This window comes from Babylonia areolata, chromosome 21 (genome assembly GCF_041734735.1).
Source record: "Babylonia areolata isolate BAREFJ2019XMU chromosome 21, ASM4173473v1, whole genome shotgun sequence".
NCBI classification, from domain to species: Eukaryota; Metazoa; Mollusca; class Gastropoda; order Neogastropoda; family Buccinidae; genus Babylonia; species Babylonia areolata.
Genome location: NC_134896.1, coordinates 32375159 through 32391934, shown reverse-complemented (window position 1 = coordinate 32391934; position 16776 = coordinate 32375159). Strand labels below are relative to the sequence as shown.

The 16776-nt window shown below is 47.0% G+C and overlaps 1 protein-coding gene across 2 annotated transcripts in view; it reads left to right on the top strand.

Moving 5' to 3' along the window:
• Positions 1-16776, top strand: part of LOC143295828 (uncharacterized) — a 40560-nt gene that overhangs the window by 15279 nt on the left and 8505 nt on the right. For both annotated transcript variants that reach the window (XM_076607471.1, XM_076607470.1), the window contains exons 7-12: positions 3337-3482; positions 4228-4353; positions 5423-5564; positions 7154-7320; positions 7956-8159; positions 10390-12043. In XM_076607471.1, the coding sequence (XP_076463586.1) occupies positions 3337-3482; positions 4228-4353; positions 5423-5564; positions 7154-7320; positions 7956-8159; positions 10390-12043 (2439 nt within the window). The remainder of the gene's footprint in view (positions 1-3336; positions 3483-4227; positions 4354-5422; positions 5565-7153; positions 7321-7955; positions 8160-10389; positions 12044-16776) is intronic.

Sequence of the window (16776 nt, the reverse complement as noted above, 5' to 3'; positions counted from 1 at the left end):
TTTCCCTTGCACCGGCACTGCTCCTTGCCAACAGTGCGGGTGCGTGCACGGTCCCACCAAGCTATGCGGTGATGACCCCATCTGCCACACCGCCGAGTGCTGCTGTTTCCCATCCACTAATGGCGTCTCAGCAAGCTGCTCAACCAAACAATCAGCAACTCACTGCTAACTTGCTGCAGCAATTATGCACCACTCTGCTTCCCCGTGCCACACCTTGCGCCTGCACCGCCCCTCGCCCACAGAGCAGGTACGTGCACGGCCCATTGAACTTCGGCAGTGCTGGATTCTCCTGCCCCATTGCCTAACTCTGCTGTTACCCAGACTAATATCGGCACTTCCACATCGGAGTGCCTCTTGATAACTCGATCCTGCCTCTCGGCAGTGCTCGGGCCGATCTTGTCTATCCCTTTATCCGTCAACACACAACAGCTGAACGTCGGTCCTCTCGCAGGAGCTATTCGCGAGGTTGGACCACCGTTCAGCTACAGGGGGATGCACATCCCACGGCAAGCCGATGGACTTGTCACCCCCTCGTCCACGACGCCCATAACACTGGATTACGGCGCCGTCATGCCACATGCCCCGACCGTCTCGCATCTGATGGCGACCGATTCGGGTTGAGATGCCCACGGCACTAAGGGACATTATAATTATTCCCCTTGCGGCCGTTTTCACCTGTGTCGATTACGGTGGCATCGAACCACGGACTCACACATGCAGCATGACACTCCTCCCTCTACAGCGAGGACACGTCGCACCAGGGGATATGTGCTCTAAAGACACCATCCATTTCGACGATTTCCTTCCCTTAGACCGTTGTCCGTTTGTTCTGTCGTTGTTTTCTTTGTTCGTGAACCGGACAACCCGAAATCACAACAGCACATGGTTTTCAACATGGTGGCACCAAGGCGAAACCGATTCGTGCGGAACATAAGAATGGCTCAAGCACTTGAATTGATTCATGAAACCGGGTCTGATGATGAAGATGCTGTTGTTGGATTGTTCGACAATGCAGGTGACGAAATTTTGGACTCTGATTCCGACTATATTCCTGATAAAATCGACGACGAATTGGCAGACACTGACGATGATGAAGGTGGAATTACCGGTCAGCAAAACTCGACACCAACACGTGCGCTTGTTGCAGTGGCTGATTCTCCAACTAATGGAGAAGAATCCGAGGAGATGGAAATAGATGAGGACAATCTGTGCATTGTGTAAAAAAAAGTGTATGTGTGGTGTTTTTTTCCTATGAGTGTACAGTCTGGCAAATGTTTTTCAGTGTGTTTCAAGACTGCAAGCAGCAATCAGTTTTTTTATTAATTTTTTTTTCCAATATATTCTAATCAAATATCTTTTTTTTATGCATCATGCATAAATAGTATCATAAGCACATCAAACCAAGAGTACAGGAGTGTGACTGAACCAGTGTAGGAGGATTCAGAGCATGAAGAAGTGGATTACCTGTGTTAACAAAAATTTTCGTTTTCCTGCCAATGTGTATCATATTGGATTACCTATATCATCAAAACCATGTGGTTCCTTCACTTAAGGTAAGCATTTTTAGTAAATTCATTGTTATATCTGTCCGCTGGTATGTGTTTTATGTTTGTAGGGTGAGTGGTTGATTTTTTGTGATTTTTTAAAAACTGCTTAAAATAGTGTGATTATCAGTGGAAACCCGGTCATTTTGACTACAACATGATTGAAAGCGTGTCTTCCCTTCCTCCCTGCTTCCTGTTCTCCCTGCTCACTGCGCCGGTGATGGCATATTGCCGTCAAAAGAGGGCGCTAGCCAGCGGGACAAAGGGGAGGTTACCTACTTCCGGGAGGTTATCAGCCGTAGTTGCTTTCGTTTTCTCCGCATAGGCAGATAGTAGTTTGCACAGGACAGGAATGTCAGACCCCTGCCAGAATCTGCACTAGTTGGGTCACGGTAAGTATGTTATTTAAACGTAATTTTAGATAGAAAATTTCCTATTGAGACCATTTCTATTCATTCAGATATTGTGGAAAGATAACAAGCCTGGCTTTCCAGCCTGGATACATGGTACTCAGCTCGGAAACTTGATATGTCTGAGGACTGCCTTAGCTAGTTTCCTTCAGGTATAGCCATTCTTCTTTCTTTTTGTTTTTGACACATCAGTGTTTTACTTGTGTCAGTGTTTTACACACACCAAACATGTTTTACACACACTAAACACATCAATGTTTACATAAACTAAACATATCAGTGTTTCAGGTATAGCCATTCTCTTTTAGTTCTTTTTCAGCCGGCCTATGCCAGCTCCCCCTTGTTATCCACACAGTGGTTAAAGTCTTAACTCCCGAGAGCAAGGTTTCGGTTGCGCATGCGCACTAGAGCCTATCCATAAAAGGGAAAGGGGCGGAGTTTATCTATAAAAAGCGCGAGCACGTGTCCGGTAGGTTAGTAGATCGTCATATTTCTCTCCGTTTGCATGTTTTACAAACAATGTGGTCGTTTACGGTTGCCAACGTCGAGGGGCTGTCCGCATGCTTTCCAATTCTCACCGGACAGTACCACGTGCTGGTGCTATTTTTATCTGACAGACATGTCTAGCGCAAACACAAACGGCTCTAGCTCCGCCCCTTTTCTCTGCATTCAAATTTTGTATTACGTGTAGCTGACACATTTTGTACTTTCCAAAGTCAATTCAGGTCTAGATTGGAAGCTGCTAGGCAAATCTCGCTCTCTGCCATAAATGAAGCCAAACCGTAGCTTTATTAGGCTTTTATTTTGAATAAACCTTCACCGACGTCACAGTGTCAGACTCTGGTGAGAAACTGGCTTGATTCAAATCGCCCGCCATTTATAGTCCGGTTCAGGCTTTAAGAGAGAGTAAATATGCGCATGTTAGATGAATGTGATTGTTCATGTACACTTGAAAGTGGCGAGCACCTGTCATCATTCTCTCCCTTAGTTCTGTGATGTTGGTTCATGCTGAAATAAACACAATGGAACAGTCATTTCATGCTCATTTAATTCTTTTATGCATGCATACTGTCATTAAAGATAGTGATTTATCCTTGATCGGAATGGCATGAACCATGATGTATTATTTCATTTGTAAATTTTATCTTCTGCATTCATAGACTGCTGCTTCAAGTTTTCACTCATTTTTACAAAGTGGGCACATATGATTTGTACACATATTGTGTTCATGGGCACACACTCACACACACACACTTATATATTATAACATATATTTATGCTTTCACAGACACAGTGTCATTCTCGCTGACATCACTAACTTTTCACCTACTATATTGAATTTATATGGAATAAAAAAGATATATCTGTGGTTTCTGTCTCAGTTGCCGCCTTGAAGATGAATGAGATTCTCCAGGAGCTGTTTCTAGCAGACAATCGTCTGATGCCAAGTGATGGAATCCAGCTTGGCAACCTCCTCAAATACAACCATTCCTTGACTCTTCTAGACCTTCGTAATAACCATTTGCAGGTAACAAGTTGTTGTGTCCATGGTAACATTAACTGATTCTAAGCTCACTCTCACTATATGCAAACGCTAGTTGAAAAGACAACAAAATGTGTTCAGCATTTATATAGTCATACTCATAGTGTATGCATGTCTCAGTGCTTGTATGTGTACATGTATCTGACAGTACAAGGAATTAGATCAGTTACTTTGGCAGTGTGTTCTTTTTTTTTTTCTTTTTCTTTTTTTTTTATATTACATTTTGTCACAACAGATTTCTGTGTGTGAAATTCTGGCTGCTGTCCAGGGAGAGTGCATTGCTGCAGTGCACTGCCACCCTTTCTTTTTTTTTTGTCTTTTTTTTCTCATGCAAGTGTATTTGTTTTCCTGTCAGTGTGGATTTTTCAACAGAACCTTGTCAGGGACTACCCTTTCGTTGCAGTGGGTTCTTTTACATGTGTTAAGTGCATGCTATGCACGGGGCTTTGCTTTATCGTCTCATCTGAATGACTGGCGTTCATGCCACCACTCAAGGTCTAGTGCAGGGGGAGAAAATTCTTGGGAGTGTGGGATTTGAACCATTTCGCTCAGATTCTCTCACTACCTAGGCTGACGCCGTTATTTAACCAACATTCCCCTATTTTTGTGGACTTTGAACTTGTTTTGACAGAAAGTGAATGTATTTGTTAAACCAGTTTAAATCTGTTAACAATTTTTACTCTGTTTTTGTTCTTTTCTGTTTCTTTCCTGTGCTTGTGGTGGCGGACAGGACGTGGGTGTGGGCCATGTATGCGATGGTCTGTACGAGCAGAACCTGGACAAGGGGCTGAGAACTCTGGTGTTGTGGAACAACCAGGTCACATATCAGGCTATGGCCTCCCTCAGTCGGGCTCTGGTAGGTTCACTCCTTTCTTTGGATTTTTTTTCCCACCCTATTATCTGTACCATTTTCAGTGGCATTACTCCCACAGTACTCATTCCAAGTCCTCCATACAAGGCCATACCCAGGTTCACCTCTTGCAGTTCCAACATTGCCAGTTCACAGGAAAATATCGATGTGTATGTTGTCAGCAGGCCACACGCCAGAGGAGACCCTGCACTGCTGCTGAGTCACTTTGGTGATGTTCAGTAGTGCCTTGTTCTGATTCAGTATACTAAGGACACTGCTTATTAGCCCCCTGCTGATGACCATAATCATTTATTCATGGAGCCAGAGCGAGTGAGCATCCACCCCACTCACCTTAATGGACCTGAGCCAATAGTAGTTCAGTTTGCTTTTTTTCCCCACTTCATTTTTAGCCCTCCAGTGTTCATTTCCTTCAGTGCTCCATCTTGTCAGAAAATGTCTGTGTCAGTTGACTTGAGCAGCAGAGAAACAGGTGTCCACTTGTTCCTTTCTCAACTTTTACAGCAAAGAATGCCACTGTATTTGACCTTTGTGAGTTTAAACCATGTTCTGTGCACTGTGTAGCAACTCAGATGATTAGTATAGCATAACTGTATTTTTTTACGACATGTAAAAACCTCCAAACACATTGAATGGGAAAAGTGGAAACACCAAATTCTTTGTTCTTTTATAATTCCAGTTGGACTATGATTGAGTGTTGGTACTGCTTCTGTCAGGAGGGAGAGTGCGGTTGCTGACTATCCCATCATTCCCCAATGCTTATCAGCATCCTGATTTAGTTTTCCTGATATTGTTTTGGAAAGATCAATGAATGCTAAGCATCTAAGATATTTTGATAATATAGTTTCTTTTCTCCAGTTTAGACATTGCTGCCTGCTGATAGTTGAAATGCTGAAGAGCACTCAGAACCAGCATGTTTGGGTATTCATTGGGGCTGCATAAACAAAACACACAGATGGCAGTTTAAATGAGCAGAAGATAGAAAGAACTGAGTGCCTTTTTTTATTATATTTTTTTATATATATAATTTGAATTGACGATTCCTCTCTCTTTGCAGGGTTCTACAAAGTGCTTGGAGACGTTGAATCTGGGTCACAACAATGTGACCAATGAGGGCATCCATATACTGAAGGAGGGACTGCTAAAGAGCAAGTCTTTGATGAGACTAGGACTGCAGGCTACCAGGTTAACCTGTGAAGGTAAGACATTAAAACCTGGTCCATACCTTGTGTCTTTCTTTTATTTCTGCCTCTTTTCCCCCCAGTCAGGGGTGCCATGGTGAACCTGTAATGCACTGGACTTCTGATTCAGTGTTTAAAAGTGATCAGGTTTCAATGCCCTGTGTCCATGGGAAAGGCTCTTTACTCCAGTTTTCTTCACTCAACCTTGATGCGAATGGGTGATTGATTCAGTCAGGGAAGTTTAACATGGCGGAAGGAGAGGATTGGGCACAGTCTTCCAGTACCAAACCCTGAACACAGTGGATATGAATTCACTGCCCCTATGGCTGTGAAAGGCTGCACAACCTTTAACCTATTTTTTAACCCATTTTCTACACCAGTCTGTGTGCTTTTATCCATACACTGTTCATCCACTACCCCCTTACACAGCCACACCAAGACTCATCAGTCACAGTCCTCATGCCTGTGCCAGCAGTCTTCAGGGAGCGGCAGTCATTGTTAGGTCATTGTCAGGCCACACTCCAGAGGAGACCCTGCACTGCTGCAGTCACACTGAGCTCATGCCTTCTTACTTGGTTGGTTGGTTGGTTGTTGAATACTGCTTTTTGTTGAAACAGTTTTGTGAATGCAGAGCTTGATCATGTGTGACAATGTCAGGTTGGGTGTGCTTTTGTGTTGGACAGTATTATTGTCAGGATTTAATTGTTTTTGTTTCTTCCTCTTTGTTTATGGATTGAAAATTTGTTTTTATCCCATGAAAAAATAAATCCTGAAGAATTGATAATGACTTGGAAATGCATGGTGTGTAAAAGATTTGTAAAATGTGATAACAGTTGTGGGTCTTTGTGTATGATCTACATTTGTGTTTGTCTTTAGTTTCTTTCTTTCTTTTTTCCCAACTTGCGAAAAATTGATGGAATGGACAGTGTCAGAGGCAAGTCTGAGGCTAATGTGCATGAATATGAGTGGATTTGTGCCTAACTTTCTCTTTCTTGTTTCTTGTCAAGTTCTACAGTGTGATTATTGACTTGTGCTTTCAGTCCTGATATGGCCATGTGTGGTCGGTTGGGCTGAGAGCAGTAATGATGATAATGATTAGAAAGGATCTGATGGTCATTACTACTGTGGTTTTCCCTGTACCTTCTACACAGATGGCTGCAAAGTGGCGCATGTGTATTATGTATGTGTGCGTTTGTGTGCATGCATGCAGAATGTTTCTGTTGGTGTGTATCTGTGTGTGCATGTTTGTGTGGGTGTGCATGTGTGTGTGGATGTTCATGGGTTCAATGAGCTTGAATGATTTTTGTTCTCATTTTGTTTCAGTCATTTGCCCTCTTTGTTTTATGGTATTTTGGTGTATTTGCTTTTCTGTTTATTTGTCTTCTTTCATTTTTGGCAAATGCTTTATGATTATATATACCTGTGTTGAGCCTCCAAACCCTGACCCGCGCATTATGCTTAGGTCAGTCATCTGACTTTCTTAAAAAATGGTCATTATGATTATTTTCAAGCAGAAGTGTTATGGCATATGTGGATCAGACAGTACACTTTAACGCCTCCTTCAGACTGAAACCGGGCTGACAGTGTATGTCTGGTTTCTTCACCAGGTGCGGTGGCACTGGCAGAGTATGTCGCTGACAGTGTTCATCTGCTGCGACTGGACCTCAGAGAGAACGACATCAAAACAGCGGGGCTGATGGCACTGTCGCTGGCCCTCAAAGTCAACGAAAGTGTCACACGCATGGACATTGACAAGGAAACCAAGAAGGAGTCGGTCAGTGCTTGTGAAATTTGGTGCTTCTTTATTTTTTATAAATTTTTTAAATTATTTTTGTTGGTTTTTTTTATTGGTGGTGGTGGATGTGACAGTAAATGTTTCTTCTTCTTCTTCTTGATGTTGGGTCTTGTGTGATCAGAGTGAAGTCAGTTCCAGTGATAACTCTTGGTTGCTGAAGTGAATGTGTGAAATAACCTGTATTGATTGTCGCTGTGAATTAGTCTGTGTGTTCATGCCTGAGCGTGTGTTGTTTAATTTCATTTGACAACTTTCTCTAACTTTGCTATTTGCATATATATTCACAAGTTGGGATTGTTTAACCCTGATTGAATCCTCCATGCACCAGTACTAGGAGTTGAAGGTTTATCATAACCAGATGTCCTCAGCACAGCACAGTTTTATTTTCCTTAAGGGGTTAAATGGTGAAGTATTGTCATATGTCATGAACTGTGTTGCTTTGCTATTTTTTTTGAGATGTGACAGGGTGAAATCTTTTTTGGTTACCGAGGACCCACCTCGTGTGTTTTCATTCAGTGTTCCTTCACTCATACTATTTGTCCAGTAGCTGGAGCTTGACATTGCAAGTGCCAGGTATTTGATTTGGGTCGGCGTGTGTGTGCGGGTGTGTGCAGGGCATGAAGGACTACGCAGAGCAGCAGCGCCGGCTGCAGCAGGAGATTCAGGGCTGCATGGAGCGCAACCAGCAGACTGTGCTCCGTAGGGAGGAGGAGGAGCGCCGGCGCCTCGAGGAGCGCGCCCAGGTGGAGATGGCTGCCCGCGCCTCCGTCCAGTCCGCCATCACCTCCGCCCAGGAGGCCATCCAGGCACACCCTGAGGTAATGTGGGGGGTGGAGGGGTTGGGATGGGTGGACAAGGGTAGGGGTTGGGTAAGGGCCTTAATGCAGTCAGATATCACCTCCGCTCAGGAAGCCATTCACTGATTCAGGCACACCCTGAGGTAATGAGGGAGGGTGGGGGAGGGGATAGGGAGGGTGCAGAAGGGTTGGGGTGAGGGACAAGGAGGTGTGTGAGGCTGGAGTAGAGATAGGAGCCATCACCTCTGCACAGGCCATCCAGGCACACCCTGAGGTAATGGGGGGAGATGGGGAAGGTGTGGAGGTGTTGGGGTGGGTGGACAAGGGGGGGTGTGAGGCTGGAGTAGGGATAGGAGCCATCACCTCTACACAGGCCATCCAGGCACACCCTGAGGTATTGGGGGGAGATGGGGAAGGTGTGGAGGTGTTGGGGTGGGTGGACAAGGGGCGGGGGTGTGAGGCTGGAAGAGGGATAGGAGCCATCACCTCTACACAGGCATTTCAGGCACATCTTGAGGCAGTGGGTGGAGGTGGGGAAGGTGTGGAGGTGTTGGGGTGGGTGGACAAGGGGTGGTGTGAGGCTGGAGTAGGGATAGGAGCCATCACCTCTACACAGGCCATCCAGGCACACCCTGAGGTAATGGGGGGAGATGGGGAAGGTGTGGAGGTGTTGGGGTGGGTGGACAATGGGGAGTGTGAGGCTGGAGTAGAGATAGGAGCCATCACCTCTGCACAGGCCATCCAGGTACACCCTGAGGTAATGGGGGGAGATGGGGAAGGTGTGGAGGTGTTGGGGTGGGTGGACAAGGGGGGGTGTGAGGCTGGAGTAGGGATAGGAGCCATCACCTCTACACAGGCCATCCAGGCACACCCTGAGGTAATGGGGGGAGATGGGGAAGGTGTGGAGGTGTTGGGGTGGGTGGACAAGGGGGGGTGTGAGGCTGGAGTAGGGATAGGAACCATCACCTCTACACAGGCCATCCAGGCACACCCTGAGGTAATGGGGGGAGATGGGGAAGGTGTGGAGGTGTTGGAGTGGGTGGACAAGGGGCGGGGGTGTGAGGCTGGAAGAGGGATAGGAGCCATCACCTCTACACAGGCATTTCAGGCACATCTTGAGGCAGTGGGTGGAGGTGGGGAAGGTTTGGAGGTGTTGGGGTGGGTGGACAAGGGGGGGGGGGGGTGAGGTTTGAGTGGGGGTTAGGGGCCATAATGCAGTCTGCCATCACCTCCACACAGGCCATCCAGACATGCGCTGAGGTGAGGTGAAAGAGGGTTGATGTGAGGGAGTTGGGATATGGGTTGTGGTGGGGGACTAGGGTGCCTGTGTGTCTGAATGTTAAACAATGTAAGTTTGATGTTGTGAAGTGACAGTTATATGACACAGGTCCACCGATGTCAAGCGGTGCTGTGGCTTGCAGATGACAGGCAGCACCTGTCATGTCTGTTTCAGATGACAGGCAGCACCTGTCACTGTCATGTCTGTTGCAGATGACAGGCAGCACCTGTCATGTCTGTTGCTGCAGATGATTGGCAGCACCTGTCAAGTCTGCTGCAGATGATAGGCAGCACCTGTCATGTCTGTTGTTACAGATTATATGCGGCACCTGTCTTGTCTGTTGTAACAGATGATAGGCAGCACCTGTCATGTCTGTTGCAGATGATAGGCGGCACCTGTCATGTCTGTTGTTACAGATGATATGCAGCACCTGTCATGTCTGTTGTAACAGATGATAGGCAGTACCTGTCATGTCTGTTGCAGATGACAGGCAGCACCTGTCATGTCTGTTGCAGATGATAGGCAGCACCTGTCATGTCTGTTGCAGATGACAGGCAGCACCTGTCATGTCTGTTGCAGATGACAGGCAGCACCTGTCATGTCTGTTGCAGATGATAGGCAGTACCTGTCATGTCTGTTGCAGATGATAGGCAGCGCTTGTCATGTCTGTTGCAGATGATAGGCAGCGCCTGTCATGTCTGTTGCAGATGATAGGCAGCGCTTGTCATGTATTTTGCTACAGATGATAGGCAGCACCTGTCATGTCTGTTGCAGATGATAGGCAGCACCTGTCATGTCTGTTGCAGATGATAGGCAGCACCTGTCATGTCTGTTGCAGATGATAGGCAGCACCTGTCATGTCTGTTGCAGATGATAGGCAGCGCTTGTCATGTATTTTGCTACAGATGATAGGCAGCACCTGTCATGTATGTTGTTGTGGATGATAGGCAGCACCTGTCATGTCTGTTGCAGATGATATATGACCCTACCCCTTCCCCAGAGCCTGAGAACAAGCGCCGCCCCAGCCTTCTGTTCCAGGCTCATCGCCTCACACCCCAGGAGTCCTTGGAGTCCCCACACTCTTCAGAGGTGGATTTTTTCTCAGGCAAAACAAAGGGGGAGAACCCAGAGGCGGTGGTGGCCAGTGTGGCGGTGACGGTGTCGTCTCCCCCTCTGACCTTGGAGCTCCCCAACCCCTTGACGTCCCAGGCGTCAGCAGTCATGGCCTCCCAGAATTCCTCGGATGGCGCCGGAATGGCACTTCCCCTGTCCAAGCCCATTATGTCCCGCATACGCTCCCCTCCCTCAGAGCTGCTGCTGTCCCCGCAGTACTACCCAAAGCCCACCGCTCGCAAGATCTTCAGCGTGAGTCGAGTGGTGGAGACCTCCGTGGCCTCGCCCACGGTCTCCAAAACAGGAGTTCTGGACACTGGCGCCACAGGTACCAGCAACACCCCAGCCATGAAACTGTCGGGTGGAGGGGGGTCTGTGACTGGGGGGGCACCCTCCCCCATCAGCCCCACCCTCCTGTGTCAGGATCTGTCTGTGAAGACGGTCAATGACTACATCCAGCAGATTGTGGCTGACCCACAGCTTCACACCCCCTCTGATGGAGAGTCCAGTGGTGTGTACGCCGGTGGTGACCCCATGGAAGGGGAGGAGGGGGTGGTGCAGAAATCAACAGGACAGAGTGTCTTTCCTGAGAAAGAGGAGGAGAAGACAGGTGGGGGGAGCATGGACCCTCTGGGGGTGATGCAGGTGGAGGCCTCCCCCTCTCCGTCTCCCTCTCCTGCAGGGGGGGTCCAGGCGTCAAGCAGTTTGAGCTGTGATAGTACACATGGAAATGATTCCACGCCGCCTAGTCTGGGTGACAGAGACACCACTGACACTGACAACCCCCCCACACACAGCCAGGGAGAGGAGACGGTGAGCAGGGAAGGGGGCGTGGCCACAGACACTGCCCTGGGTGTGGTAAGTACAGACTCTGATCTTCACAACATTCCTCAGTCATCGGAAGTGGTGGTGGACATTGGTGACGGTGCCTCTGCTTCCTCAGTTGGCACTGCTGGCCACAGTGCCCCTCTCCCTGTCCCCGGACAGTCGGATGAACCCGTGTCACTGCCGCCTGAAGGAGTGGAGGGAGAGCTGGGATCACAGACACCCTCTGTGGGTGAAGCAGCGGGGACGAAAACCACAAAAGCTGACACCAAGGAGCAGGCACAGTCACAGCCTGTTCAGTCTGACCCGAAGGATTCCTCCCTCTTCAGGACCATGGAGTTCCCTGAGTTTGACATCAACGAGGAAGACCTGAGTCTGTTTGGTGTCAGCAACAGCAGGACGACTGCCTCAGGTCCGGCCACCACCACCACCACCACCACCGTCACTGCCGCCACTGCTGCCACAGGGGGAGAGAATGCTGGCAAGGGCAGACCAGAGGGGAGGGAAGTCAGTCCAGGCCTGGGGGACACGTGGACAACAGTGGACGCCTCCGCTCTGGGGGGGGAGGAGGAGGAGGAGGGAGAGGAGGAGCCGGGCTTCTTCACATCGCTGTCAATGAACGGGCTGACCCAGGAACTGGCCAGTGTCCTCAACTCCATTGACGGCAAGGCTGACCTAGACAGCCAAGGTAAGGGGGGTTTGGGGGAGGGGGATGTGCACCTGCCTGGCTGGGTGGGTGCGGGTCTTGACAAGGTCTGCCCTGTCTACATGTTGTTTGTTTTTAAATTCCATTCACAGACTTGACAAGGTCTGCCCTGTCTACATGTTGTTTGTCTGTTTTTAAATCCATTCACAGACTTGACAAGGTCTGCCCTGTCTAGATGACATGTTGTTTGTCTCTTTGTAACACTGTTCACAGACTTGACAAGGTCTGCCCTGTCTACATGTTGTTTGTCTGTTTTTAAATCCATTCACAGACTTGACAAGGTCTGCCCTGTCTAGATGACACGTCGTTTGTCTCTTTGTAACACTGTTCACAAACTTGACAAGGTCTGCCCTGTCTACATGTTGTTTGTTTTCAAATGCACTCACTATATTAACCTCTCTGTCATTTGTGTCATTTTTAATCCATCCACAGAATTTCTTGTTGTTGGTGTTGTTGTACCATTGCTCATTGATGGTAATTGTTCGAAAGTCTGTCCTGTCTATGTATAGTATATTATGATATATGTTGTCTCATTTTCAATCCATTCACAGAATTTTTCTCTTCTCTTGTTGTCCTTTTGCTCATTACTGGTAATTGTTAGAAACTAAGAAAGTGTAGTACTGCCCTTTCTATATGTTGTTTGTGTCATTTTAACTCCATTCACTGAATTTCTTGTTGTTGTTGTACCGTTGCTCATTAACAGTAATTGTTTGAAAGTGTAGTGCTGTCTGCTAGTTTCTGCCTCTGAACTGTGTGAGGAAGGATTGGATGAGAATGAGATGATGTAAGAGGTGTGTACATTAAAGATTAAGCAAGATACTTTGGACAGTACATGATGTGCCTTTATAAGGATCCTCTCAAACAGTCAGAAATTAGAAGTTGGGACTGCATTGTGGTTTTGAGATAAAATGTGTTTTTTTTATGTCAATATGTCATGTCGGTTTGCGCATGTGCTCTGTCTTGTGCGATGTAGGCTGATACTGTGGTCAAGGTCTTATTCTCACTCTCAGTCTGAGAAAGTTGTACCACACTCAAAGGCACAACCCCATCACATCATCTTGTTTGATCTGTCCATCACTGTGTTCATTGGAAATGGAAAGCTTGTCTTATTGACACACTACTGTTGTTAAGTGTTTGAATTGTTTCCATTTCATTGTTATGAATTAACTCAAGGTAAACCTTTTCTTTAGGTAACATCGTTTAACCCTGTAACTCATTGTGAATGCTTCACTGCTGTAGACAACTTGTAATGTTGTACAGTTCTATTTCATGAAAACATGTGAAAATTTACCCAGCAGTACTGGCTCTTGGTTGGAAATGATAATTTCTTTCTCTTGCCTAACCCTCTTTTTGTAAAGTCTGGAAATTATCATTTCTTTCTCTTGCCTAACCCTCTTTTTGTAAAGTCTTCCATTGAAGATATTAAGATATTACATTTAGTTGTGCCAAGACAGATTTTTTCTTTAAGGTATATATAAAGATAGGCACTTGGCAACAAACAGCAAACCTGCAACTCATTTTTCCCAGATGCTTTGTTAGTTGGTTTAAAACACAATGCAGTGAAAGTGCTGAGTAGTAAAGAGAAACCAAAAAAATGAATATGCAACATTTTCAGGAAAACATGAAGCTCAGTGGACCAGTGAATCTGAAAATGAGAAAGCAAGAGATGTCAGACATGAAAGGGAAAAGTTAAAAGTCCCAACAGTCTTTTACAGCCATCAGGGCAGTGAATTCATATCCACCGTGTCTCGGGCTTGGTGAAAGAAGGTGGGGCCCAGTCCTCTCCTTTTGCTGATTTAACCGTTCACAACTGAAGTCAGGTACCCTCTCACTCCTGGGTTGAGTGAGTAAAATCAGAATAAAGTGATTTTCCCCAAGGACACAACACCTTTGCTGAAATAGGTTCCCCCTGAGCCCTCTCCCCCCATTTTTTTCTTTCATCTCTTAGTGAACAGACATAAAATCGATGAACACCTGCACATACGCACAGGGCCTCATTTTTATAAAAGGAAAGTATTTGAAAATATATATATATGAAAGAAAAAAGTCTGAAACAAAGAGCACATTTCTACTTTTTCTAGCACAGATTTTCCGGAAGGTGGAGTGGACTAGATATATTTATTTCTGTGATCCCCTGGCATCCTGAGCAGGGACTTCAGGTCTGGCTGATGTGAATATTGATTTGTACAGTATGCTGCCACCAGTGTACAAGATCATGTTACTTGTTATTTCAGAAGGTGATCAGACCTGCTTAAATGTGAATTGCGAACAGTAAATCAGTGTGAAATATTCCTATATACTACTTACTAGTCTATTGAATGTGCTGGTTTGGCTGATAAAAAGTAATGATCAGATGCTGATTATAGATTGGCTGATAGTCTTCTTCTTCTTCCTTTGTACAACCAACATCATTTTATTGATGGTTCTGTTGTAGTTTGGGAGGTTGCTGAGGATTGCGCTGTTGTGAGGATTGGAAAAAAAAAAAAAAAAAAAGCAAAAAAAAAGCTCTCTTTCTTTTTTCTCTTTTCTTCTTCCTTTCTTTTTGCGACCTGGCCAGCCAGTGTACGTTCAGCGTGCACTGACATGATGCCAAGCCTCTGCATCAGCTGTGAGCGGGGGGAGGGGGGGGGGGTGGTGATTTGGGGTGTATGGGTGGTTAGGAGGAGGGGGGGAATGGGGGGTGGGTGGGGGGGATTCACTTTTAGAGATGAGAGGCCAGTCTGGACTTGAAGCAGTCCAGTGACTCGGCTGTCACAACTTCCTGAGGCAGCTTGTTCCATTCTGGTATGGTCCTTGGGAAGAATGCCATCTGCCTGTACAGTGTTGTGCAGGAGGGAATGTCGTAGCTCAGGCTGTTGTTCGTTCTACAGCTCAGCCTTCTCTTAGATGGCTTGGGCAGGTACTTGGAGTTGATGGAGATGATACCATGGTGGAATTTGTAGAACATCTCCAAGCGGGCTTTCTTGCGGCGCTGTTGTAGGGGAGGCCAATTGAGTGAATTGAGGATGGAGTCCACGCATGATGTTTGGCGGTGGCGATTTGAGACCCATCTTGCTGCTCTCCGTTGGATCTTCTCGAGGGCCTCAACCTCGTTTGCAGTGTAGGGATCCCAGACGGTGGCTGCATACTCAAGAAGTGGGCGAACAAGGGCTTTGTACGCAGTTTCCTTTGTCTTCTTGTTGCTGATCTTGAGGTTGCGCCGGACGAAGCCTAGGGTCTTGCTGGCTTTCTTGGTGATGGAGTCAATGTGGGATTCCCACTGCATATTTTCCTGAATGTTGACGCCCAGGTACTTTGTGGTGCTGACGTTTTCAATCTTTTGGCCATGTAGCTCATACGCAGGGGCGGTCTTGTCCCTTTTCCGGGAAACTCTCAGCGTTGAGCACTTCTGTGGATGAAACTCCATGGACCACTTCTCCTCCCAGGTGGTAAGGGAGTGTAGATCTTCTTGCAGCACTTGCTCGTCATTTTTCTTTATGATGGTCTTGCTGCACAGGGTGTCATCGGCAAATAGGCGGATCTTCGACTTGATGCCATCAGGAAGGTCATTTATGTATAGAAGAAAAAGACTCGGCCCTAGAACCGAGCCTTGAGGGACGCCAGATTCCACGGGTAGAAGGTCGGATCTTGTTCCTTCCACTACCACAGCCTGCTGTCTGTCCTTGAGAAAGTCCTTGATCCAGGCATTGGTGCGTCCTCTGATGCCGCAACGACATAGTTTGTGAACAAGTAGGGTATGGCTAACTTTGTCGAACGCCTTTGAGAAGTCGAGGATGATAGTGTCCTCCTGGTTTCCCTTCTCTATCTCTCTAGTCGCTTCTTCCACATACCCTAAGAGTTGCGTTTCACATGACCGTCCGCGTCGGAAGCCGTGCTGCTCTGGACAGAGAATCTCATTGTTCTCAAGATGGGACATGATGTGGCTGGTGATAATATGTTCCATCAGCTTGCTGGCTATGCAGGTGAGGGAGATGGGGCGGTAGTTTGCAGCTTTGTATTTTTCTCCCTTTTTAAAGACAGGTGTGATGTTGGCCTGTTTCCAGTCCTGTGGCAGGGTGCCGGAGGAGTATGAAATGCGGTAGAGCAGGGTGAAGGCTGGAGTGATCTCCTCTGCAATGGTCTTCAAAAGTCTGGGGGTAATGCCGTCTGGGCCACAGGCTTTATTGGGGTTGAGGTTGAGCAGGAGTTTTCTAACTCCATCTTCTGTGATGTTTATATCAGCGCATGATGGATAGTCTAGAGGGTTTGGTCCAGGGGGGCACTGCTGTTCGAATTCTTCAGCTGTAATGGTGTGTTTGGGGCTGAATACTGAGTGGAACTGGATATTTAAGATCTGGGCTCGCTCTCTGGGGTCAGAGATGAGTTTCCCGGCTTCTTTAAGTGGGGAGACGCCCACTCCTTCTGTTCTTCTTGCTTTGATGAAGCTCCAGAACTTCTTCTTGGAGGTGGTCTGGTTTTCTCCTTCGTCAGAGATCAGGCCTTCTACGTGTCTCCAGTAGGCGCGACGTAGACGTTTCTGGATAAGGCGCTTGAGTGCCTTAAATTCCTGTTTGAGGGCCTCATCTCCGTTTTTCTTCATGCGTTTATGGACTCTGTCTCGTCTGCGTATGAGTTTCTTGGTCTCATAGTCAACCCAGGGGAGACTTGGCTTGGATCTTGTTTGCTTATGGGGGACGTGATCTGAGAGGGCTTGACTCAGGCCAGTGCGCATTTCA